This window comes from Geotrypetes seraphini, chromosome 3 (assembly GCF_902459505.1).
Source record: "Geotrypetes seraphini chromosome 3, aGeoSer1.1, whole genome shotgun sequence".
NCBI lineage: Eukaryota > Metazoa > Chordata > Amphibia > Gymnophiona > Dermophiidae > Geotrypetes > Geotrypetes seraphini.
The window spans coordinates 247,407,613-247,433,620 of record NC_047086.1 but is presented as its reverse complement, the minus strand read 5'-3'; the positions used below and the strand labels follow the sequence as shown (position 1 = coordinate 247,433,620).

The following is a 26,008-nucleotide window of genomic DNA, read 5'->3' as shown; positions in this document are numbered from 1 at the left end:
GTTTTTCTAGCTGCCTGCGTACGTCTTCCAGGCTCTCTTCCATGGATGTTAATTTTTTTTCTTGATCTCCCTTGAAGATTTGCTCAGGTTCCGGTATGTTGGATGTGTCTTCATTTGTAAATACAAACGAAAAGAACTTGTTAAGTCTTTCTACTACTTCTTTCTCTTCCTTCACCACTCCCTTCCTGTCCCCATCGTCCAGCGGTCCCACCTCCTCCCTGGCTGGCTACTTCCCTCTAACATATCTAAAGAACGGTTTGAATTTCGAGCTTCCCTGGCTAGCCTCTCTTCATACTCTCTTTTGGCTTTTCGAACCATACGGTGACATTCTTTTTGATACTTCCTATGCTCTTTCCAGTTGCCCTCAGTTTTGTCCTTTTTCCATTTCCTGAATGAATTTTTCTTATTGCCTATCGCTTCCTTCACTATTTTAGTTATCCACGCTGGGTCTTTTGTTCGACTCTTTTAGCACCCCTTTCTGAATCTAGGGATAAACAGTTTTGCGCCTCGCTCACAGTGTCCTTGAAAAAAGACCAGGCATGTTCTACCGTTTGCCATTTTCTGGAAGTGTTTCTAAGTTTCTTTCTTACCATTTCCCTCATTGCTTCGTAGTTTCCTTTCCTGAAGTTGAAAGTTGTCACTATGGTTCTCTTTCCTTTCGGTATTTCTACTTTGACCTTGAACTTGATCATATTGTGATCGCTGTTTCCCAACGGTCCTACTACTTCCACTTCCTTTGCAGGTCCCCTTAACCCATTTAGGATTAGATCCAGAGTGGCATTTCCTCTCGTCGGTTCTCTTACAAGCAATCTTGTATAGCAATCTTGTATAGCCTCCAGGAATTCTGTCTCCCTAGCGCATTTTGAGCTTCCAAGACTCCAGTCTATCCCGGGATTGTTGAAGTTTCCCATAATAACCGTATTACCGCTTTTGCATTCAAGCTTCATCTCGTCTTCCATTTCTTCATCTATATCTCTGGTTTGCCCGGGTGGATGATAGTTTAGACCCATCTTTATTTCAGGCCCTTTCCTTCCCGATATTTTAACCCATAGCGATTCCAGCTTGTTGGTCATCTCTGCTTTGTCCATTTTTGTCGATTGTATGCTTTCTTTTATGTATAGGGCTATTCCACCTCCTTTCTGTCCTGACCTGTCCTGGCGATAGAGCTTGTACTCTGGCAGTGCTGTATCCCATTTGTTTTCTTCATTCCACCATGTTTCAGAGACTCCAATGATGTCTATGTCTTCTGCATCGGCCATGGCTTCCAATTCCCCCATTTTGTTTCTTAGGCTCCTTGCATTAGTATATATGCAATTTAGATCCTGGTATTTTCTTGTCTTCATTTCCTTTCCCTGTGCTTCGGTCTTTAGTTTATTCTCTTGTACTACAATCCTTCTAACCTCTTCTGTGTTAGTCAACTCCTGTAATTTGACCATTGTTTCTTCCCAGCCTTTTTTCCCTTTAGTATCTTCACGAGATATCTGATGGGGAAGTGCAAGGAATGGATATTTCCTGCCTTATAGGTGGTGAAGGGTGTTGAATCCAGGTATATACAGCCCTTTTTGAGGTCAGAATTGCATGATCTTGGCACAACCTGCAAGATTCTGGCAGATCCTGTGCCTCTTCCCTTTGCTATTTATTTTGCTCCTTTCTGGAACATATTGATTGTATTTTATGCTTCTTTCAGCCCCCCATAATCACTCCCTGCAGCAGCTTCCACTATCTCACCTATCTTTTAGCTCTGCCAGTTGCAGCAACTGTTTTGACTGCCCTTCTGACATTCTGCAGGAAGTCCTACAAATGTGTCAGTATTTGAAACAGAAACAGCTTGGTAGAGGATTCTCCAGTGGCGTACCCAGCTTGTGTGACACCCGGGGCCCATCATTTTTTGGCAAACCCCCCTCCCCATCTGTACGAAAAACATGATTTATAGTAACAAGCCACACGTCACACATGAGTACCTAGGAAAAGGCAGCATCTTACATATGCAGTGAGCAGTACAACATCAATACACCCATTGTAAAACTAAACAAGCCAGACTAGTACAGATAATCCTGTAATCAATCCTAACAAAAAAACATGTCTTTTGAACACACAGAACACAGAAAACACCTTCGCCTAGTATGGAATGTCATCACAAACTAACCCCTCCCTCTTTTACAAAACTGTAGTGTAGATTTTAGCCACAGAGGTAACAGCTCTGACACTCATAGAATTCTGAGCATCAGAGCTTCTACCACCACGGCTGGCGCTAAAAAACGCTCCACAGTTTTGTAAAAGGGGGGATAAAATAGAAATACATAGATAAAGGTTAAATTGAACCAGCAAGAAGCTGGACTCTGCATACAATGCAATACCACAGAAACAGTGACACGTCTCCTAAAGCAATAAATAAATAGAAAATTTTTGTTCTACCTTTGTCTTCTCTGGTTTCTGCTTTCCTCATCTTCTTGTTACTCTCTTCCTTCCATCCACTGTCTGCCATCTCTCTGCTCCTTCTATGCCCCTTCCAGAAACAATATGTCTCCTCCTCCTTCCATCTCTCCTTTCACCCCCATTGGTCTGGTATCTGTCTCCTCTCCTTCCCCCCCCCTGCTCTGGCATCTCTTTCTCCGCTCCCTTCCTCCTGTTCTTCCCTGATCTTCCTTCTCAATTTATTTTCTGCCTCTGTCTAAATTATTTTTACTATTCAGTCCTCAATTTCCCTCTTTCACTGTGTCTACCTATAGCTTGCCACCTCTTTCCCTCACCCCTTCCACTAACTAACTCTATCCTCTTCCCTCAATCCTGCATGTGCCCTTTTATTCTTTCTCCTCCACACTTCCATTCAGTGTCTGTTTCCCTCTCTCTACCCCTTCCATCTACTGTTCACCCTCTATCTCGCCCCTTCCATTCACTGCCCTCTGTGCTCTTTCTATCCAGTGTGCACCCTCTCTCTCTCTTCCATATGGCATCTTCTCTCTTTCTATGCTCCTTCCATAAACTATCTATCCCGTGCCCCTTCTCTCCTTTGTACATGATTGATTTCAACTCTGTCACCTCTCCGTTTTTCTCTCTCTGTCACCACCCCTTCCCCTATGCTCTGGCATCTCTCTCTTCTCCTTTCTTTCCTTCCCACCTCACGGTCTGGCATCATCCCTTCCCTTATTCCTGGCATGTCTCTCCTTTCCTTTTCTTCTATCTCTCCCTCCCCCTCCATGCTCTGACATCTCCTCCTTCCATTCCCTTGATCTGGCATACCTTCCTCCTTCTCTCCATGCCCTGGCGTCTCTTCTTCCCTCCAAGCCCTGGCATCTCCTTTCATTCCCTCTAGTTGGGTACAGCCACACTCTCCCCAATTCTCTCCCCCTCTGCTCCCTTTCCTCCTTCTGTCACCCAAGGCCTGATGTCCTGAACTTCATCGGGCAGCAGCAGCATTCACAATTCACTGCTGTTGCCCACTTCAGGCCTTCCTCTCTGTCGGGGTCCTGTCTTCATGAAAACAGGAAGTAGGCAGGACCTGGCAGAAAGAAAGGCCTGAAGCCGGCAATAGCAGCGAATTGTAAAAGCTGCTGCTGCCCGAAGAAGGTAATGGAGCACCAAGGCAGACCGCTTCTCCCCCCTCCCAGCCGAACCCCCGCTGACCCTCCTATCTCCCCCCCCCAAGTGAAACTTTCCGACCTTCCTAGCGAGAGTAGCAAACCTCCTTCCAATAGCGTCGGCTGCCTCACGGCTTTCTCCTGCCGGTGAAGCGTCACTGATGATGTCATCAGTGACGCGGCAGAGGGAGGAGAAATCTGCGAAGCAGCCGACGCTACTGGAAGGAGGTTTGCTGCTCTCGCTGGGAGGGTGGGAGCGCGATAGGGACTGGGCTGGCTGTGCACCCAGTCTAAGATGTCAGAGGAGGGGTGGGACCGCGGCGGAGGAAGCAGCTCCGAAGCAGCGCAGGGATCGCTGGCATTGCGATCCTGCTGCGGGCTGCTTCGTAGGTGATGGGAGGCCCGGGGGGTGAGCGGTCCTTTGGGGTGGGTTGGGGCATCAGGCCTTCAGGGTGGGGCGGGCAGGCAGGCAGGCAGGCAGGCAGGCCTTCAAGGGGGGACAGGCCTTCAAAGGGGGGACAGGCAGGCAGGCCTTCAAAGGGGGGACAGGCCTTCAAGGGGGGGGGGCAGGCAAGCTTTCAAGGGGGGGACAGGCCTTCGGTGGGTGCAGGCCTTCAAGGGGGGGAATAGGCCTTCAAGGGGATCAGGCAGGCAGGCCTTCAAGGGGGGGGACAGGCAGGCAGGCCTTCAAGGGGGGGCAGGCCTTCAGGGGTGGGATGCAGACCTTTAAGGGGGGATAGGCCTTCAGGGGGGGACCCTGGTGTAGAAATACACGGAGGGAATGGGGGTTCAAAGAGACGCGCATATGCCGGACTTTGGGTGGGAAAAAATAATGGGTCTGAAAATAGAGAAGAGAGAGAGAGATGATGTACCATGGTTTTTAGAGAGGGAAGGAACAGAAAGGGAGAGAAGTTGGACACAAGGGATGGTGTGGAGGGGGATAGAGATACTGGATTGGAGGGTAGTTGGGAAAAGAAAGGTAGAGATGGTGGACCCTGGGGTGGTGGGGAAGGAGGGAGAGATGCTGGATGAAAGGGTAGTTAAGAAAAGATGGATCTGTGGAGGGAGATGAAAAAAGGAAAGATGCCAGACCTCCTGGGGAGGGAAGGGAAACGGGGAGGACAGAGATGGCAGAGGTATGGTTAGCATGCAGAAAGAAGGAAGAAGGAGACCCTGGCAAGTAAGTTATCAGAAGACAACCAGAGCCTTGGACCAACAAGATTTGAAAAATAACCAGACAACAAACGGTAGAAAAACTAATTTTATTTTCTGATTTGTGATTACAATATGTCAGATTTGAAATGTGTATCCTGCCAGAGCTGGTGTTAGACCGCACGTATGTTAGACCTCACGTATGAAGAAAGACTAAAGAAGTTGTGGCTGTACTCACTTGAGGAAAGAAGAGAACGGGGAGATATGATTGAAACGTATAAGTACATCACGGGACGCATCGAGTCGGAAGATGATATATTCTGGCTCATGGGACCCTCGACCACCAGAGGGCATCCGCTGAAAATCAGGGGAGGGAAATTTCATGGCGATCCCAGGAAGTACTTCTTCACCGAAAGAGTGGTAGATCATTGGAACAGACTCCCACCCCAGGTGATAAAGGCCAGCAGCGTAATGGATTTTTTTTTAAAAATGGGATATGTATGTGGGATCTTTAAGGGAGTAAATTCAGGAGGGGGGGATACTTGGAATGGGCAGACTTGGTGGGCTATAGCCCTTTTCTGCCGCTTTTTTCTATGTTTCTAGGATTTAACAAAGAGAGGAAAAGTCCTTTTTGTTTCTTTATTTTACTTACACCACAGCGCCAGTGTGGTTAGGAGAAGCCAAAGGGGGGGTTAAAAAGCTATAAAATAAACCCACCAGGATGTTTGAAAAAAAACAAAAAACACCCAATTGGGCAGGAAAGTTGAATCGAAAAACCAATTCAATAGGCTGAATCGAATCAAATTTTTTTCTTGAATCGGGCAGCACTAGTTTGCACTACTGTCTTAGACTTTAGGACCTGGGATTGGGGAGAGATGGCATCCTCAGTACTTTATAATGCAAGTGAAACGAGGATTTGGTCAGACTTTTGAAGGGTCTGCAGAAGAAAAATATTGTATAGGCCGGGGACATGAGGCAGCAGGAAACGGGAACTTTTCTTCCTTCTATTTTGGCAAGGCTGAGGATGTCAGAGAGTTCAGTTAAAATATGTGCTTTATAAGAAAATATAATAATGTATTTCATAAAGTTTATAAGCATTGCTGGCCTACCCGATGAGGTGTTCCTAATGGTGGTGGTGGTGGCAGCGTGTCAATGTGTTGAGAGGAAGAGATGGTCTAGGAAATTCTGCTGAGCAAACTCCGGGCCCATTTCCACCCCCCAGTTAGTCCACTCCACTCAACTGGTTCACACACTGAGTGGGTCTTTGGGTGTTGTGCCTGGGTAGTTGTTTTGGGATCTCTTCCAGTAGTTTGTCAGTATCTCCTTGTGGTCCAAGGAAAGAATCTTTGTTAACCTTAGCATTGACTTTCAGAATATGTTTGTAACAGCACTGCTTGTGTGGCATTAGGCTATGTAGTGATCGAAAGAAAAAACCAGACCTTTGCACATTTTTGCACTATATGCTACCCATACAAGCACGAATTCAATTCAAATTCCACTGCCTATTATTCAAAGCAGTACACGGCTCTTCCCCCTCCTACCTAAACAACCGCTTAAACCAGATCTGCACCTCAAGACACAGAAGAACTCCGAACCCTTTTGCCTTCCCCCCACTCAAAGGCACACAACGCAAGAAAATGTTTGACAACCTTCTGGCAACACTAGCAGCAAAACTCAACCATTCCATCTCCAACCTACTGACAACATCGGACAACTTCAAAACATTTCATAAAGAAATCAAAACCCTGCTTTTCAAAAAATTCATCCAAATATCTTAAACCCTCTCCACCTACCTCCAACTAATTCACCTACCTCCAGACAATTCACCTACCTCCAGAGAATCCACCTACCGCCAAATAATTCTCCCCCAAATACCCCACCTAAACACATTTCAAGTAAACAGACCCCTAAAATAGATTGTAATCTTGCCTACTCTAACTATATTCCATTTGCTAATTCACCCAGTTCGGCACAGTCAGTTTACTATCCAAACCGTAAGGTCCCCTAGAATTCTATCCAGCTACCCCTTATAAAAAAAAAAAAAATGTATCTTCACTGGAAAATGTCCAGTCAAATCTTCTGTAATGTGATCTTCACTGGAAATGTCCAGTCAAATCTTTAGTAATCCGCCTTGAACTGCAAGGTATAGGCGGAATAGAAATCCGTAATGGGGGGGGGGCGCTAGCGAGCCCGATGGGATAAGTCGTGGTCGGCACTCGCTCCGGCGCTGATCCAGCTAAAACAATCAAAAAGAGCTTCATATTCGCAGAAATTTCGCCGGCGGTGATCGGGTTGAGCAGGGGAACTCGGCGGGGTACCATGGCGACGAGCAAGCCGTCGAAACGTAAAAGCGCCGAGCCGGCTTCCCCGTGTAAAACTCCTCTCCCTAAGCCTGAGGACGCGACTTCCGCCGCCATCTTAGAGGAGCTGCGCTCAATACGTGAGCTTTTGGTGGACACGAGGCAGGACATCAACGACCTAAGGTCGGACTTTGCCTCCATGAAAGAGGAATTTGCCTCTACCCAGGCGAAAGTAGGTGAGCTGGAATCAAAATTTATGGGAGCAGAAGCATCCATCAAATCCTTACAAAAGCAAACTGCTAGGATCCCAGCACTTGAAAGGGCACTCGAGGCTGCTGAGAACCGAGCACGACAGAACTGCTTCCGTTTGCTGGGGCTACCGGATGGTAGAGAAGCCTGTGATCTTACAGAATTTTTGGCAGTATTATTACCTCAGCTGTTGAAAATGAATGATGACTTTAAAATTGAATTTGATAATGCTATCCGGCTCCCACAACCAAATGTTGTCCACAAAAAATATCCTCGTCCCATATTGGTCTCTCTGCTAAAACACCAACAAGTTCTCAAAATCATGCAACAAGCCAAACTGCATGCACCACTCACCTTTGAAGGTAACAAAATCCTTATCTTGCCAGACTTAGCTAAGGAAACTGCTAAAAGACGGAAGCTGCTATTATCATATCATCCACAGCTCAAGTCCATGGGGGCTAAATTTGGAATGTTTTATCCTGCACGCCTGCGGGTGACACATAACAATGTGACTAAGGACTACCACTCTCCATCAGCCCTAGCTGACTTCATTGAATCGGTGAATCCTACCCTGATTGACAAAACCTGATGTTTTGTATGCCACACAGACTTGTGATGTATGGTTTTTACATATGTTGCTCAGTATTTCTCAGTGTTTGCGCCAGGAGTGTTGCTGTACCTGTGACTTTTCTCTCACTGTTTGCTGACCCACAGTATGTTAGTTGTCTGTTTGAAGTTTATATTTGTTATTGCAGTGCTCATCACACATACCTTTACAAGATCTGAACTGATGATATTAGCTAATGAGAGGTTTATTATGTATATTACTATCTACCTAAAGTATATTGTATTTCGTGAGATGTTTCATGATATGTTGATCTCATGTCTTTAACCTTTTTTTCCTTAAATGTGAAAGGACTTAACAATCCGATCAAAAGACTCAAAATCTTAAAATACACTGAATCTCACCAACCGGACGTGGTTTTTTTCCAGGAGACCCATCTGAATGTGCTGGAAGCCTCCAAGATTGCACCGAAGTGGGCATATCCACCTCTTTTCTCCCCATCTTTGGGTCGTAAAAATGGTGTCCTTACTTTAATACGTAAGAGACCGGACCTCAAAATTGTTTCCTCAGCCCATGATATGGAGGGCAGATGGCTTCAAGTTCAACTCCTGATAAATAATGCTCGTTTTTACCTCTATAACATCTATGCACCCAATCAAGACTGCCCAGACTTTTTCGACACCCTCATATCTGTAGTTGGAGCCTCCTCAGACGGTCCGTGTATTCTGGGTGGTGACTTTAATCTCATTTTAAGTCCAGAGAAAGATAGGAAATCAAGAACGCCTTATAAAAAACCCAAAGCCTGGTATCATCTTCAGGATTTGCTTTTCCAACTAAAACTACTGGACCCTTGGCGCCTACAACATAAAGATGACTCTACTTACACATTCTTTTCACCACCACACACGTCTTACTCCAGGCTAGACTTTTTTCTCATCAGCTACTCCTTGGTGGAGAAATTGAGCGATTCAGACATACTGACATTATCAGTCTCAGATCACTCTGCTATCACACTGTCTTTACATAATCTCCTTCCATCTAAACCTCGCGGTATGTGGAGATTCAATGCCTCCTTACTGTCTGATCAGATGTTTGTAGATCATATTAATCTTCACATCAGAGAGTTCTTCGAGCTCAACCCTGTGGGTGATACCTCTTGGCAAGTCACCTGGGACGCTTTTAAAGCCTATATAAGAGGCCAGATCATCGCTTATGCATCAAAAAAGAAGAAAGAAGATAGACAACACCTTTTAATCTTGGAAAACAGAATTTCCATTATGGAAAAAGCTCATATTGCAGATATTACCAATCCTGATATATCTGTCCAACTTAGTAAACTCAGATGTGACTACAATTTACATCTTAGCACTAAGGCTTCAGCTGAAGTATTCTTCCAATCTGCAACTTACTATGCTACCAATAATAAAGCAGGACATCAACTAGCCAATTATCTGAAGATACTTACAGAGAAGACTCAGATACCAGCTATATGTACAGATACTGCTAACACCTTGACTGATAGTACGGACATTTGCAACTACTTTAAGGAATATTACAAACAACTTTACACCTCGGATATGCCAGATGTATCATGTGTCAAAGCATATCTCGATCAAACATTGGGTCCTAAACTGGACGAGCATGATAATGTCTCTATCACGCAACCCATACAGCTATCTCAACTTTCTGAATCCTTACAATCAATGGCCAAACGGAAGGCTCCAGGTCCAGACGGATTAACAGTTGAATTTTATCTGGCGTTCCAAACACTTCTGTTACCACTAATGTTGAAATATTTCCACTTTCTCATTGATACAGGTTACGCTAAAGGCTCCTTTACTGAAGCTGTGATAATCGTCCTACCAAAACCTGATAAAGATCCGCTGAAGGTGCAGAACTACAGACCTTTATCACTCATCAATATAGACGCTAAACTATTTGCAAAAATCCTGGCATTGAGACTACAAACGGTACTTCCAAAATTGATCAGTATGGAACAGACTGGTTTCCTGAAGGGAAGACTCTCCAGTGACAACACAAGACTCTTTGCTCACGTACTCTCACTGGCTCCAACATACTTACCTGATGGAATCACAATGTCTCTCGACGCTGAAAAGGCTTTCGACAGAGTGGAGTGGCCTTTTCTATTTCAAACACTACTATGGTTCGGCTTTTCCAAGGACTTCATCAAAATGATCAAGGTCCTATACTCTAATCCCTCCACTCGCCTTCGCATCAATAATGTCTTCTCGGAATCATTCATGCCAACTAGAGGAACAAGACAGGGCTGCCCATTATCGCCTCTGCTATTCAACCTAGCGCTGGAACCTTTACTTCTTACTCTGAGGTCTGATCCAATGATTCAGGGACTCTGCATTGATGATATACATGTTAAAATGACGGCATACGCAGATGACGTTCAGCTATATGCCTCTTTATCTTCATTACCCTCTATTATCAATAATATAGATGCCTATTCGAAGATATCTGGATACAAGCTGAATAGAACCAAGACAGAAGTCATGCCACTAACGGGTAAGCCATGTGGAGATATTATCAAGCAGTTGAATCTAAAATATGCTCCGGATAAACTCAAATACTTAGGGATATATTTTGGTGACTCAATGGAAGAAACCTTGGTTTTGAATACATCTTTGATACTCCAGATCATCAACTCCACTACTTCTAGATGGTCACCATTAAAACTATCATGGTGGGGTCGGTTGGACTCTCTAAAAATGATACTGATTCCGAAAATTACCTACATATTATCAATGATACCTGCTCTCCTGCCGGCGGCATCCTATAAAAAATTCGAATCACTTTTGTCCCAATATTTATGGAACAAGAAGACACCACGGATAGCTCTGAAAAAGCTAAAATGCCACAAGGACGGAGGTGGAGTCAACTTCCCTGACCTCTATTATTATCACTTGGCTTTCATTTGTAGACAGGGCTCCCAGTGGTTGTCTACCACCATAGAAGAACATCCTTCAATTTGGCTTACCCTAGAACGCAAACTTTTTGGAGAACAGCATCTAAAATACTTACCATTTCTACAACCGGATCATAAGATTAAAGGAAACCCTGTCATTAATGCTACTAGGATTGCACTACAAACAGTGGATGATCAAGCTCCCCTTTCTTGGAGTGAAACCATGGCTTCACCTATTTGGCGAAACCCACACTTGAAGATTCAGGGCCAATACATAGAATGGCAGTCCTGGCGCAGGCTGGGAATATGGTCCATTCAACATTTGAGAGACAATGATGGTTTCGTACCCTTCAACCAACTGATCCAGAAATTCGGTTTGTCCTCAACTCATTACTTTCAGTGGTTACAGTTAATGCATTGTCTAAATACGTATCTTAAACACAAAGAACTTTCCAATGATCAGCCTACTATATTACAATGGGTGACCCAATTACAATCTCTCCCAGGCCAAGCATCGCGGTGGTATAAAATTTTACATAATAAGAAATTTACATCACCAACGGTACTTTATGAGATCTGGGCCAGTGACGTTCAACATCCAGACCTAGTCCCGGAATGGGAGGATATATGGAGGATATCTTTTAAAGCGATGAAATCTTCAGCTATGTCTCAGCTAACTCTTTTTCTATACCATAGAGTGTACTGGACCCCTGCTAAACTGCACAAAATTAATGTATCTATTTCTGATAAATGTTGGTCTTGTACTACACATACTGGCACATATGCTCATATGATATTTCATTGTTCCTTTCTACAACATTTCTGGAACATGATATGGCTCACCATATGTAAGATCCTACACATTTCTGATCCCATCTCTTATAAGGTTGTTATATACGGTGCCCCCGCTCTCGTATCTCAGTTAGACAAATATGAAACTAGATTGTTTGCCTGTCTGATTCTCATTGCTTTTAAATCTATATTATCCTCCTGGAAAGACTTTTCACTTCTCTCCTATGCCCACTGGTGGAACTCAGTGTGCCTATATGCCAAGTTTGAAAAGGTTGCTGCGGAAAAAACTAACTCTCTACCGACTTTCTTGAAAATATGGACTCCTGTTATAGATTATTGCTCGATATAGAGTTATAAATTAGCTCGATTAAGCCTTCACAGCCTTACACATTGTGTATACTTACCTTTTTGACCTCTCACCGACGATAGTAAATGTGTGAACTTGTTCATAATTTTGATATTCACTGCTAGTTAAATTCAGATGGTCTCAATTGTAATTTTTGCTATTGATGATTACATTTGTTCAAGTTATGGTTTTATTTCTGTTTTATTTTTGAAATATACAATAAAAAGATGGAACTTAAAAAGAAATCCGTAATGGAATGGAATGTAATGTAATATATGAGGAGATTCACATTTCCTGCACAGCTAAGTCCCTGTGAAGTTACCTTGTTCTTTCTGTATTTGACATCTAACAAGGTCTCTGTTTGAAGGAAAGATCTAAGCTTAAAAATGAAGTGGCCAGAAGTTATGGTAAAAAGCAGATAGCGTTGCTGATTTTAAGAAAGGTTTGGACAAATTCTTGGAGGAAAAGTTCATAGTCTGTTATTAAGACAAGGGGGAAGTGTCTGCTTGCCCTGGATCGGTAGCATGGAATGTTGCTACTCTTTGGGTTTTGACCAGGTACTAGTGACCTGGATTGGTTACCATGAGAATGGGCTACTGGGCATGATGGACCATTGGTCTGACCCAGTTAGGCTATTCTTATGTTATGTTCTTATCTGTTTTCACTTCTTATTTTAATGTATTTTTTTTCTGGGAACTTATCAGTGTTTTTTAGAATGGGAACAAAAATGGAAGAGAATTAATGTGTGTGGAATGGGGGGGGGGGTAACTTAGTTCTTCAGCTAAATAATTCAATCCACCTCAACCAGACATAGGAGAACTCACGCATCATTCACACACCCTCCAACTAAAATCGTCAAAAGAAAAAAAACTGTTCGACAACCTCCTAACACTCGACCCCCAACTCTACAACCTATTGACCTCGACCACAAACTACAAAACCTTCAAAAAATAAATTAAAACCCTTCTATTCAAAAAACACATAAAACCGAACTAACACAATCAGAACTGTCCCAAGCATCACCTGCAACTACTCCATATGTACTTCTGATGTCATGACAATTCAGACATAATTTATGTTATGTTTGGAATAATGGTTACATATATAAGGTTCAATAAAAGAAAATTTTCAGTGTCTGTTTCTATTATGACCATTTATTTTTCATGGTTATTACAAAAAATATTTTTTTACATGGGGGGGGGGGATGTCAAAAAATGATGGGCGCTGGGTGCCACATACACTAGGTACACCACTGATTGCAAGACCTCGCTTATTTAGAATAGTCACTACCCTCCCGCAGCATCAGAGAGAGAAGAACCATTGGCTCAGTTGTGATGATGTGATACTTGTATTTCAAGACTTTGCTCATTTAGAACAGTCACTACACTATTGCAGTGTCAGAGAAAAGAACCATCCGCTCAGTTGTGATGTGTGTATAGTGTATGCAGGGCAGGATTAATTCATTGAGGTCCCCTGGGCACACAAGTACACTGGGCCCCCTGCCCTGCCCCACCCACAATGGCCTGCTCCATGTATTTACTTCTTTATTTCTTTTATTTTAAAATTCAAAAGAAATAAAGATTGCCATACCAGTGCCAGTGTACAGTTTTTCTTCTATACAACCTCCAAACATCTCTGACCAAAACTCCCCTTCCTTCCAAGAGGAAGAGATCGTCAGCTGGCAGGGCTTTGGGAAGCCCATCAATTTATATTTTGCATCTGGATAGGAGGCATGGGGCATAGCGGGAAGAAAATTTAGTGCCCATCATTTTATTGGACTAATACATTTTTTTCTTAGCTTTCAGAGGTTAAACCTCTTTCTTCAGATCAGTAAACTATACTGCTGTTACAGAATCCCTGTCCTGACCTGAGGAAAGGAGTTATGGTCTCTGAATTTGTAAAAAAAAAAAAAAAAAAAGTATTAAAATTAGTTCAATAAACAGTATCATCTTATTTCCATTTTCCATTAATAAACAATTATCAACACAGCTACAATAATACCTTATCCTAAAGCAAAAATAAATAAATAAAACAAATAGAAATTTTTTTCTACCTTTGTTGTCTGGTTTCTGCTTTCCTCATCTTCTCATCATTCTCTTCCTTCCATCCACTGTCTGCTCCTTCCAGAAAATGTTTGTCTCCCTCTGCCATCTCTGCTCCTGCCCCCCTTGGTCTGGCATCCATTACCTTCCCTCTGTTCCCCTCATGGTCTGGCATCTCTCTCCCTCCATCTCTCCTTCCCTCCCCCCCTGTGTTTTTTATCATCTCTCTTCTAATTTCCTTCACTGGGATGTGATATCTGTGTCCTTCCCCATTCTTTGGCATCTCTCTCTTCCCTTTCCTTTTGTTCTCTGGTCTTTCTTCCCTATTGTCTGCCTCTGTCTAAACTAAATTCTTTCTTACTATTCAGCCCTCAGTTTCCCTCTTTTCACTGTGTCTACTCACAGCTTGCCACATCTTTCCTTCACCCCTTCACTATCTCACTAACTCTATCTTCTTCCCCCCCATCCAGCATGTGGAAAAGCAGTAGCAGTGGTGAGGAGGTGAGGGCTGGGCACAAGTTTGCCCTACTTCCATCATCTGTCCTGCTCCCTTCCGTCTCCTTTCTTCTCACTTGTGTGCCTAGGGGACCTCAATGAATTAATCCTGTCCTGCCCCTTTCTTCCCACTTCCATCATCTGCCCTGCTCCCCACTTCCATCATCTGCCCTGTCCTGCCTTGCCCCCCTTCTCTCTCTCCCTCCACCTCAGGCACATCTTACCACTCACTTTTCACTCCCATTTTTTAAATTTTAGAACGGCGATGCCCCCCCCCCCAGCTTCGATCGGCAATGCGGCCCCCACCCCCATCGACGGAAAGTAATACAAACGAGCAATGCGGGTAAGAAAGGCAAGGGGAACTGTAATATTGCAAGCTGCTGCTTGCCCAAAGCTTCCCTCTGACAAGCCCAGGCGGAAACAGGAAGCTGCGTCAGAGGGAAGCTTTGGGCAAGCAGCACTGCTTGCAATATTACAGTTCCCCTTGCCTTTCTTACCCGCATTGCTCGTTTGTATTACTTTCTGTCGATGGGAGGTCGGGGTGGAACCTAAATCAGGCCCCCCCCCCCCTGACCATTTCAGGCCCCAGGCACATGCCTACTGGGCCTTTTGGTTAATCTGGCCCTGTGATGTACTTGTATTGCAAGACATTGCTTGTATATCCCCTCTTTTTAACCTTTCAAATTCCTTTAGATCATTGCAATCTTATTAGTATGTTTATTTTCTCCTCTATCTCTATTTTCTTTCTTTATTACTCTTCTAATTGTCATTTTTCCTGGAACTTTAGTTAGATTGTGAGCCTTCGGGACAGTAAAGGAATTTCTAAGTACCTATCTTACTTATAATTTTAATGCACCAATATATTCATTGTAACCCGTTCTGGGCTCTTTTGGGAGGACGGGCTAAAAAAATCGAATAAATAAATAAATATATCAAGTTAAAATTGAATCAAATGTTTTGCTTAAAACACTTGCAAACCAAGTAACTTTAATCCAAGGTTTTACTGTACTGCATCATAGCGGGTGGGACTTTACAGAGAAGGGTGAAAGAGCATGGGGCTTCCCCACTGAAAGACAGCAGCAGGCTGTCATAAAAGAATAGCATTCCATTCTTAAGGTGGTCTGTCCGAGATCCTGAGGATCATGGAAATCCTGGTTTTTAACCATATTTATTAGGTACTCACTGCACAGCAAACCCATCTTGCAGACTCTACGAGCGAAACCTGAGAGCACTAAGACCGCAGCAGGCTGCAGCCTGATACATCGCTGTGTTTCTTAGCAACGTTGGAGGACGCTGCACGCGCTTCTTCAGAGCCAACCGCTGCTGGGGCAGGGTAGGGCAGCCGTGTGGGTGTTGTGAAGAATCAGAGGCGAGTTGCCCCATTGCTGTGGGCTCTCCGAGAGCGCGCCTGGGCCGGCTCTCTGTCAGGACCATCATGTCCTCTAAACAACTCAGAAAGAAAGATTCCGCGCACCGCGGGAACTCATCACAACATTCGGCCGCTAAAGAGTAAGAAGGGTGGGCGTTAGGATTTGTGACGTAAACACCTGATTACGTCATAATAGGCCTCTCGGTGACATGAGAGAGTTACTATGGTCGAGAATGGTAGGACTCTGAGTGGCCAAACTAGTTGATGAGTGTTTTTTTGTCTGTCTCACTTTAGCTGAAACATTATTGTTCTTTAATTTCGGTATGTATGTATGTATGCATGTATTTCTTTCTTTCTTTCTTTCTTTCTTTCTTCTAAAGTAGCTGCTGCTTAGCAGCATATTATCCATGATCATTTGTAATTTTTTTTTATTATATTTGAGTTTGTTAAACCCAGTATATACCCATTTCTTATCCCCCCCCCCACCCTTGTATTCATGGGTTGGGTTGTTGTTGTTTTTTGGGGGGTTGTACTTACTGAGGCTGTGGGAGAGGCCTGTTTTATTTAATTTCTTTTTGTAACTCTTTATTTAAACACTGCGAGACATGTACAACGTGTACCATGTTGGCAAAACCACACAATCAGGAATACAGTGTATACATTGATATACCCCCCTCCCCCCCACACAACATGTCCCCTTCCCATCCCACCCCACCCCTTCCCCCCCCCGCCCCCCCCCACGACCCTCTGAATTACTCATCCCCCAGTAACATCTATAACCCCCCCCACACATGAAATAACAGAAAGGAAGAAGTAACAGGACATAATCCTAAAATGAAAACTCGGCAATGGATGCCCCACTTCGGAAAAGCACCTTCTAAGATTGCAATACAAATTACTCAGATTTTCCCTCCATCTCTAGGAACCTTCCCCATAGGTCCTCAAATTGTTGCCTTTGGCGCGTAAGTAGAGCAGAGAGCCTAAATTTCTCACACACCCATCCCAATTTCACTCGCATCATCGCCACCGTAGGTATCGTGTGGCTCTTCCAAAGAGATGCCAGTACAAGTCTAGCAGCTGTAAAAGCCAGTCTAGCCAACCTGTCCTGCGTGGCCTCCACTGTCCCAGGGAGTACCCCCAGCAAAGCCGCCCCCGCTCCAAACGGTAATTGACATTGCAAGAGACACCCCACATAACTGAACACCTGGGTCCAATAGTCCACAAGACGAGGACACTCCCACCACATATGCAAGAATGTACCCCTCAGACCACACCCTCTCCAACAGTCCCCCGTGCATGAGGCATTCATCTTCGCAAGCACCACAGGAGTAACATACCATCTCACTAGGAGCTTAAGCGCATTTTCAACCAATTGTGGAGCCACCGCCACATGATGTATGCGCAATGCTATTTGTTCCCATTCCTCAGTCGTATAGGTAATCCCCAAATCTACCTCCCAAGCCCGCATATAGGAAGTCTTCCGATCCGGGTCAGCCAGCAGTAAGCGATATAATTGAGAAATGCAGCCCCGACGCACTGGGTCCCCCAACATTAACTCAAACCTCGAGCGCTTATATGCTGTAGGGTCCCCCGCTTTAAAGCGCATAACATAATCCTTCACCTGTAGATAGGGGAATATATCACGCTGCTCCAAATGGAAAGAGGCCTGGACCTCAGGAAACCCACGAATACGCTCCCCCTCCAATAGCTGGCCAAACCATCTCAGCCCACCTCGCTCCCATCTACAAAAGACTCCACCCTCCCTACCCGGAACAAAATCCTCCGCATACCGAATAGGCAAAAAATGGAGACCCCGTATCTTACCCACCAGTTTTCTACATGCCCCCTTCCAGATCCGAAGCGTCCATCGTATAAAAGGGTTAGAGATAGCAGCAATATCCGTCTCCCGCAAGCCCACCCACGGTAGGTAAGACATAGCCGGTATACCCCTAGGATCCCCCAATAGGCCCAATTCCACCTGAACCCACAATTTAGCCGGGTTCGCATGCCAGTCCACAACCGCCCTAAGCTGCGCCGCCCTATAGTAGAGTTCCAAATTGGGTAATCCCAGTCCCCCCTCCTCCTTAAATTTGAACATGGCATATCTCGCAACCCGAGGACGCCTACCCCTCCATATAAACTGCAAAAGCGTCCTATGCCAGCGAATAAAATAGGCTTTAGGGACTTCAACCGGAAGCACTTGAAAGAGGTAAAGAAATCTGGGCAGGACCATCATACGTATCACCTCCATTCTGCCCATCCAGGAAAGGTACAGAGGGTCCCATCTATCAAGATCCCGTCGCAATGTCTCTCCCAAAGGGAGATAGTTAAGGCGGAACAGGGTATCCCACTCCACCCCAAGCCATATCCCCAGGTATTTAATAGGGCCCGTCACCCACCGGAAGGGTACCCCCTTTTGCAGTTCCAGGGCCTCCGCCGCTGGTACTGAAATATTCAAGATCTCTGTTTTAGACAAATTAGCTTTAAAGCCTGAAATCCGCCCATAATCTCGCATCAAATCCCGCAAAGCCAGAAGCGACCTCTCCGACCCCTCCACTATGGCCAAAATATCATCCGCGAAGAGGGACAATTTATGTTCCTCCCCCTGCACCCGCACCCCTTTCACAAGCCTAGACAGACGGATACTCTGAGCCAAAGGCTCGATCACCAAAGCAAACAACAGCGGAGAAAGCGGGCACCCCTGCCTCGTCCCTCGGTGCAATTCAAAGGGCTTGGAATAGACCCCATTAACTTTGACACAAGCCATCGGGTTGTGGTAAAGCGTAAGAATCCAAGAAATAAAACGCGACCCGAATCCCATCTGGCGTAGAACCGCCTCCATAAACGTCCAATCCACCCGGTCGAACGCCTTTTCGGCATCCACCGCCACCGCCACCCACGGAGATCCTGATCTACGAGCCGCCCACACCAAGTTCAGCACCCGCCTAACACCATCAGCCGCCTGACGCCCCCCAATAAACCCCACCTGATTCGGGTGGATCAGGTCCGGCATATGAGTCGCCATCCTATCGGCCAGAATACGGGCCAGGATTTTTGTATCTATTCCTAATAGAGAGATAGGTCTATAACTGCCACACAAAGACACATCTTTCCCTGGCTTAGGAAGTATCGTAATCCCTGCCAAGCGCATATAGAAAGACAAACGCTCTCCCTCTTTCAGAGAATTAAATAATCTAGTTAGTAAGGGTGCAACCAATGAAGAAAGTTTCTTATAGAACAGCCCTGTAAACCCGTCTAGTCCGGGGGACTTTCCCGGCTTCAAATGTCTAATAACATGTAGCACCTCCTCCACCGTGATATCCCCCTCCAGCCCCAGTGCATCCGAGCTAGATAGGGTAGGCAACCCCAAATCCCTCAAATATGCTTGGCTCTCTACCTCCGAGCCCTTAAGCTCTGGGGTATAAAGCTCCTGGTAAAACTCCCGAAACCGCCGCTGAATGCCTACCTCGTCAGTAATTACCGTGCCGTCACGCTCCTTAATAGCCAAAATATTACTCCTAGACTGCTTCAATTTGACCCTTTGAGCCAAAAGTTTGCTAGCCCGATTTCCTGATTCAAAATATTTAAGCCTCAGCTTCTCAAGATTAAACTTAATCACCTCATCTTCCAACTTCCCCAGGACCATTCGGGTTTCCTGAAGCCGAAGCCTCAACTGCGGGCCCCCCTGTCCCCTCTTATGTTGATCCACCAAAGTGCGTAGCGTCTCCCGGAGCTGCAATTCCTCCTGCTGCCGGGACTTTTTCTTATAGGCAGCTATAGATATCAATTCCCCCCTTAACACCCCTTTTAAACTTTCCCAGATCGTCATGGGGGAGAACTGATCCACATTGTTAAACTCTAAGAAATCATAAATCCCCGTTTCCAACTTTTGCACTATTTTCGGATCTCCCAGCAGGGCATCGTTCAGTCTCCAATACGTATCTCCCCCCCGAGGACCTCCCCATTTCAGATCCACCCAGAGCGGGGCATGGTCTGACCATCCAATGGTATCAATCTTGGTATCTATCACTCTACCCCCCACCCTTTATCCACACATAGCAGATCAATGCGAGTGTATACCTCATGCACAGGGGAGTAGAACGTGTAGTCCCGCCCCATCCAATGTTGAACCCGCCACCCATCCTCCACATTAAGGACTTCCAGAAATTTCTCCAGACATTTTCTATCCCTCTTAAGTTTATCACCCCCCTTGCCCGTGGAATCCCACTCTGGGTTAAGAACCAAATTAAAATCCCCCCCCACCACCACAGGCCCCACCTTAACCACCAAAATTTTAGACAGGAGGAGGTCAAAAAAGTGACCCTGTTGAGAATTAGGTGCATACAAATTAACCAACGTTACCCGAGTTCCATCAACAGTACCAGTCCAGATAAGCCACCTCCCACCTTCATCCCTCCATTCCCTGTCTGGGACCACCCGCAACCTATGGGAGAACAAAATCCCCACCCCCGCCTTTTTCCGCTCCACCCTATTGGAAGCCCATACCCTCATAGGATACTCCCGAAACTGTACCAGCTTTTCCCCAGCTTTTACAAAATGAGTTTCTTGAATAAAACAAATATCAAAACGTAGGCGCTTAACCTCTTTCAACAACAATTGCCGTTTACGTGGCATGTTAAGCCCCTTAACATTCAAACTGCCCAATCTAAGCACATTATCCCCCCCATCCCCCACTAAAGACAGCACCCCCATCACCCCTGCACCTCCCCCCACCTTCTATCTTCGTAACTCAGTCCCCCCCCTCCCAGTCCCACCCTCCCTCCATCGTCCCCCCATCTCCCCAACTCTCCCCGCCCCCCTCCCCACCAAACCCACACTCCCATTCTCCCCACTCCCTCCAAGACTTCAAGTGACTTCACCACCCCCCCATTTCACCTTTGTGATACCTCCCGTCCCCACATCCACACTCATACTCAACATGTCCCCCCCCCAAGCACTCCCCATACCATCCCCCATACATGCCCAGTCACACTCCCAAAGTCACCACTAGTTCAGCATCAGAGTCCAAGACCCAGTAACGGCTAAGCGCATCCGCCCTCAGCCAGCCGCTCAGGTGTCCGGGGCCGCAGCTGCCCTCTGCTCGTCTGTTCCTCCCTCCTGTCGAGCGCTCTGCCGTCCTCTCCGTCTCTGGGGCACCGCTTTCCACTGATACCGCTCCAACTTCTGCGCCGCCACTTTGCTCAAAACAGAATCTCCCATTTTCACCAGGCCCTCCTTCAGAAGCACCGCCTGCAGCTCCGCCACGGTCGTCACCCGCTTATGCACTCCATTGAAAGTAACCAGCAGCCCAAACGGGAACAGCCATCTATATCTCAAGTTATTCTGCTTCATCACGTCCAGCAACGGGCGAAACTCCCTCCTCTTCTGCAAAGTGATACTCGAGAGATCCTGAAATATCTCCACTTTCAAATTCTTCCAAGAGATAACGCCCAAGTCTCTAGCTTTCTTCACCAGACGATCCTTATCGGGGAAGTGGTGGATGCAAGCAATAATATCTCTCGGGTAATCCCCAGTCTTCGGACCCAGGGTTCGGTGCGCCCTATCTACTCTCAGGCTCCTAGTAGTGTCGTCAGGGGCCCCACCATCCGCCAGCAGGAACCGGCTGAGCTCCTGCACCACAGCCACAGCGTCCCCATACTCAGCTGTTTCTGGAACTCCCCGGATCCGGACATTATTCCTTCGGGATCTATTTTCCAGGTCCTCCACTTGAGCACAACAGTCCAGAAGATCTTTTTGGACTGCCTTCACCTGGGTTGAGAGTCCCTGAACCGACTCCTCTTGCTCCCCCAAGCGCTTTTCAGTGTCCTCCACTCTGCCCAGCAAGTCTGCAAAGTCCTGCCTGATCTCCTTTACGGCCTCTTTAATTTTGCCTTTTACAGCCGCCACCTCCTCTTTAATTTCAGTGGCCCACAGTTTCAGGTCGGCTTTTGTAACCGCCGCCGCCGACCCTGCTCGCCGTAGCCTCGGGGAAGCACCGCGCTCTGATTCCTCTTCCGACGCGCTGTCTCCCGACTCGCGCGTGGACATGCCCGAGGTCCCGCGCACGTGGCGTAGGCCTCCCTGCTCACCGCCATGCTCCGTCGATCTGCCGGACTCCACTCGCTTTTTGGTCGGCATCCCTCAAGTGCCCCGGGTTTCCCCCACACTCGTCCAACCTCGGGCGCTCTGAATTCAGCGTCCCGCAACGGGAAAGTTTTGCACTGTAGCAGGGAGAGTCAGAGCAAAGTCCCTAACCCTCCATCTTGGGTCGTGACGTCACCGGAAGTTGTTTTATTTAATTTCTGACTGCAAAAAGAATTATTTTTAACTGAAGATCTTTTTTATTAATTGAGTAATGAATGATTAAATACAGTCAGAGGAAAAACTCTCCACCACCAAGAACAAACAAATGCAAAAGCAAATACATGTGGTTCCTTCTATGCACCTGGCCATTAATAACCAATTCAAGGAAAAAAAATTGATTCGATTCAATTTGGCCTATTGAATTGACTTTTCGATTTGATTTGATTTGATTTGCTTTTCCTGCCCAATCAGGTGGTTGCTTTGTGTGTGGGGTTTTTTTGGTTTGTTTGTTTTCAAACATCCTGGTGGGTTTATTTTGTAGCCTTTCCACCCACCACATCCCCCTTTGCCCTTTCTGGTGCTGTGGTGTAAACAAAATAAACAATCAAAAAAGGCTTTTCCTTTCTTTGTTAGATCCTAGCTCATGCTTGCTGTCTAACACCAGGGGAAGGGGTAAAACACAGACCTGACAGACCTCGCGGATCTAAAACCGCACGTCCTTAAAAATCTGAGGTCCGTGTCCGTGCCACTTGTAGTTTCTGTCTCTGATAGACCTCTATGAGGATCACCCTCCCTGAGTGAGATGCTATACGATGGACCAGCCAGCCTATCAGGAGCCATGGAGGAAACACATATAACAGTCTGGACTTCAGCCATGGTTACACCAGGGCATCCAACCCTGCCCTTCCATTTTAGTAAATTCGGTTGAAAAACCAAGGTGCTTTCGAGTTGCATGCCATTGCCATCAGATCGAACGTCGGATGCCTCCAAAGTCCTGTAATGTCTTGCAATACCACAGGACCAATGACCATTCTCTCGGGTCCAACGTCTGTCTGCTGAGGTAGTACACTTTCACATTGTCCATTCTGGCTATGTGTGTCTCCATGATGGCCAGCAGGTGTTTTTCTGTCCAAGCGAACAGTAGTTTCGCTTCTAGTTGGAGCAATGTGCTTCTGGTGCCTTCCTGCTAGATGGACAACCTATGGTATATTTGCCACTGGTCTGTAGCTTGAAGGAAGATATGTTTACAAGGATGCACTTTCAGTAAGTGGACTCAAAACAATCCATCCTAATGATGGAAACATCCATCTTGGAGAAGATTATTTTGAATCAACATAAATCATTTTACTTTTTACTAGTGTTTAAGCCCGTTACATTAACGGGTGCTAGACTATATGCCTGTCTGTCTTTGTTTACTTATGCCTCTCTCCCTGCTCCTATCTCTTTCTTCCTTTCTTTCTGTCTCTCTCCCTCCTGGTCCCCTGTCTGTCTTTATTTCTGTCTGTCTCTCTCCCTGGCCTCCTTTGTCTGTCTGTCTGTCTTTCTGTCTCTCTCCCTCCCGCTGTGTCTGTCAATCTCCCTGGCCACCTTTCTCTGTCTGTCTTTCTGTCCCTCTCCCTGCCCCTGTGTCTTTTTTCCTTTCTTTTTGTCTCCCTCCCTCCCGCTGTCTGTCTGTCATTATTTCCCTCCTTTTCCCTATGCAGCAACATGTTCACCCCATTTCCCTGTACAGCTGCAACAGCATTTCCCTCCTCCCCCCCCACCACTTTCCTTTGCAGAAGCAGCAGTGGTATTTCCCTTCCCCTCCAGGTCCCTGTGAAGTAGTAGCAGCATTTTCACCCACCCTCCCATTCCCTTTTCTTCCCCCCCACTTTCCTTTGTAGAAGCAGCGGCGGTATTTCCCTTCCCCTCCAGGTACCTGTGAAGCAGTAGAAGCATTTTCCCCCACCCCCATTCCCTTCTCTTACCGCCAGCTGTCTTGCTCCGTTCGGCCCCTCCCTTCTCTTAACGATCTGGCCTGCTCCGTTCGGCCCCTTCCCCTTCCCTTCCCATGGTGTAGCCTGCGTTCCAATGGCTGGAGTCCTGTTCTTTTTCGGCCCCCCCTTCCCTTCCCGCAGGCTGGCCTGCAGCGGTCGAAGGTTTTTTTTTAAGTTTCAAAGTGCCTGCGGCAGCTCCTCTCACGATCCCCGCCAGCGTCAGAAGCCTTCTCCGACGCTGGTGCAGGCTCGCGAGAGGAGCCGACACCGCAGCTTGAGAGGTGGAGAGCAGGGAGTCCCTTCCAGCTCCAGGCCGGCCCCCGCTGACGTCGCCCTGGCCAGTTCACACTCCAAAGCCGCGGGAGATGCGGCGCTGTACGGCCTCTTCTTTCTGCTGCCGCGAGCGTGGATTCTGGGGAAGGATGGTAGCGGCGGCGACAAACTTACAGGAAGAGAGGGAGGGAGTACTATATACTGCAACTTACAGCCTTCTCATAAGATCTTCAGATGTGCTCCTTATAGATTTTGTGCTTCTTGGCTTTATCCTTCAGACGGCAAGAGCCGCCACGGCCGACAAGCTCTGCGCCGCCGCGTGCTTGTGCACTCCTACCTGCGGGTCCCTACAGCGCACGGAAAATGGGAGCACGCAGGTGGGAGTGCGCATGCGCGCTTAGGGCTTTATTATATTAGATTATTTGGAGTGGTGATCCACTGACTTCTGCAGGAAAGAAGCAGTGCAAGGAGGAGGGGAGTGGCAGCACTGCATTTGGCTGACAGGGTTTTGGCACCCCGTCAGCAAAAGTAAAGGGGTGCAGAAGTTCTGGAGGGGGCATGAGCCCAAAGCGAAGGGGCCCAGGCCCCAAGTAGTTAAACCAATATTCTCTTTTCCATTATTATACAGATGGTGTCAAGTCATTCAGTCACATTTTGAATTTGATACTACTCAAATAAAAATTAATCTAAATCTTTGGACACAATCACCAGTTTGTGCAGTGAACTTCTGAATACTGGTCTCTCTCTGCATAGAACTGGGAGGTTTACACCATCTACACACATTTGGTTTTAGACCGTATTCTATTGAATCAGTCGTATTGGTGCTGGTCTCTGAGAGAAAGACATTGTTTGCATATGGTAAAACTGCTATTCTTTTGCAGTTTAACCTTACTGCATCATTTGACATAGAAGATTATGATATATTATTGTATAAATTAGTGCTGTCCGATTCAGGAAAAAAATTTCAATTTGATTTGATTCAATTCGATTTTACTGCCCAAGAGGGTGTTTTTTTCAAACATCCTGGTGGGTTTATTTTATAGCCTCTTCACCCCTTTTATAGCCTCTTCACCTACTTTGCCCTCTCCTACCCACACTGACGCTGTGGTATAAACAAAATAAACAAACAAAAAAGATTTTTCCTCTCTGTTAAATCCTAGCTCACGTTTGCGGTCTAACACCACCTCTGGCAGGATACACATTTCAAATCTGACATATTGTAATCACAAAATAGAAAATCAAATTATTTTTTCTACCTTTTGTTGTCTGGTCATTATTCAAATCATTTTGGTCCCAGGGTCTGGTTGTCTTCTGATAACTTGCTTGCCAGGGTCTCCTGCCCATTTGCTGTTTTCTTCTTTCTCCGTGCTAACCATCCATCTCTGTCCTCCCCTTCTGTTTCCCTTCCCTCCCCCGGAGGTCTGGCATCTTTCCTTTTTTTCGTCTCCATTAGTGCTGCCCGATTCACGATTCGAATCGGTTCACCGATTCACTTCGGGTGAATCGATTCGAATCGATTTAAATTTTTTAAAAATCGGTTTCCCGATTCAGACCCTCTCCCCTCGCCCCCTAAAGCAGGAGCGGCAGCGCTGCTCTTGCTGACGGGCCGCTGCCGCACTGTTTTAGAGGGTGAGGAGGGAGGGTCAGTCGTGAAGTGCTGCTGTGTAGCTTCCCTCCTGGCCTCCCCGAAGGACTTCCCCCCCCCCTGGAAAGGTCTCTGTGTTGCCTCTGGCATCCCCGAACCATTTACCTTATTGCTTGAGCCTGCAGCCGAAAATCGCGGTTACAGCGTCTTTGTGCTTTAAGCTGTTTCCTCCACCACGAGCCTGACTCTGACGTCAGGAGGGGCGGG

The 26,008-nt window shown here is 46.2% G+C and overlaps 1 protein-coding gene across 3 annotated transcripts in view; it reads left to right on the top strand.

Annotated features, from left to right (window-relative positions):
• Positions 1 to 15,812: 15,812 nt before the first annotated feature.
• Positions 15,813 to 26,008, top strand: part of ADGB (androglobin) — a 633,675-nt gene continuing 623,479 nt past the window's right edge. For all 3 annotated transcript variants that reach the window (XM_033939743.1, XM_033939744.1, XM_033939742.1), the window contains exon 1: positions 15,813 to 15,963. In XM_033939743.1, coding sequence (XP_033795634.1) covers positions 15,890 to 15,963 — 74 coding nt within the window. In that variant the 5' untranslated portion in view covers positions 15,813 to 15,889. The remainder of the gene's footprint in view (positions 15,964 to 26,008) is intronic.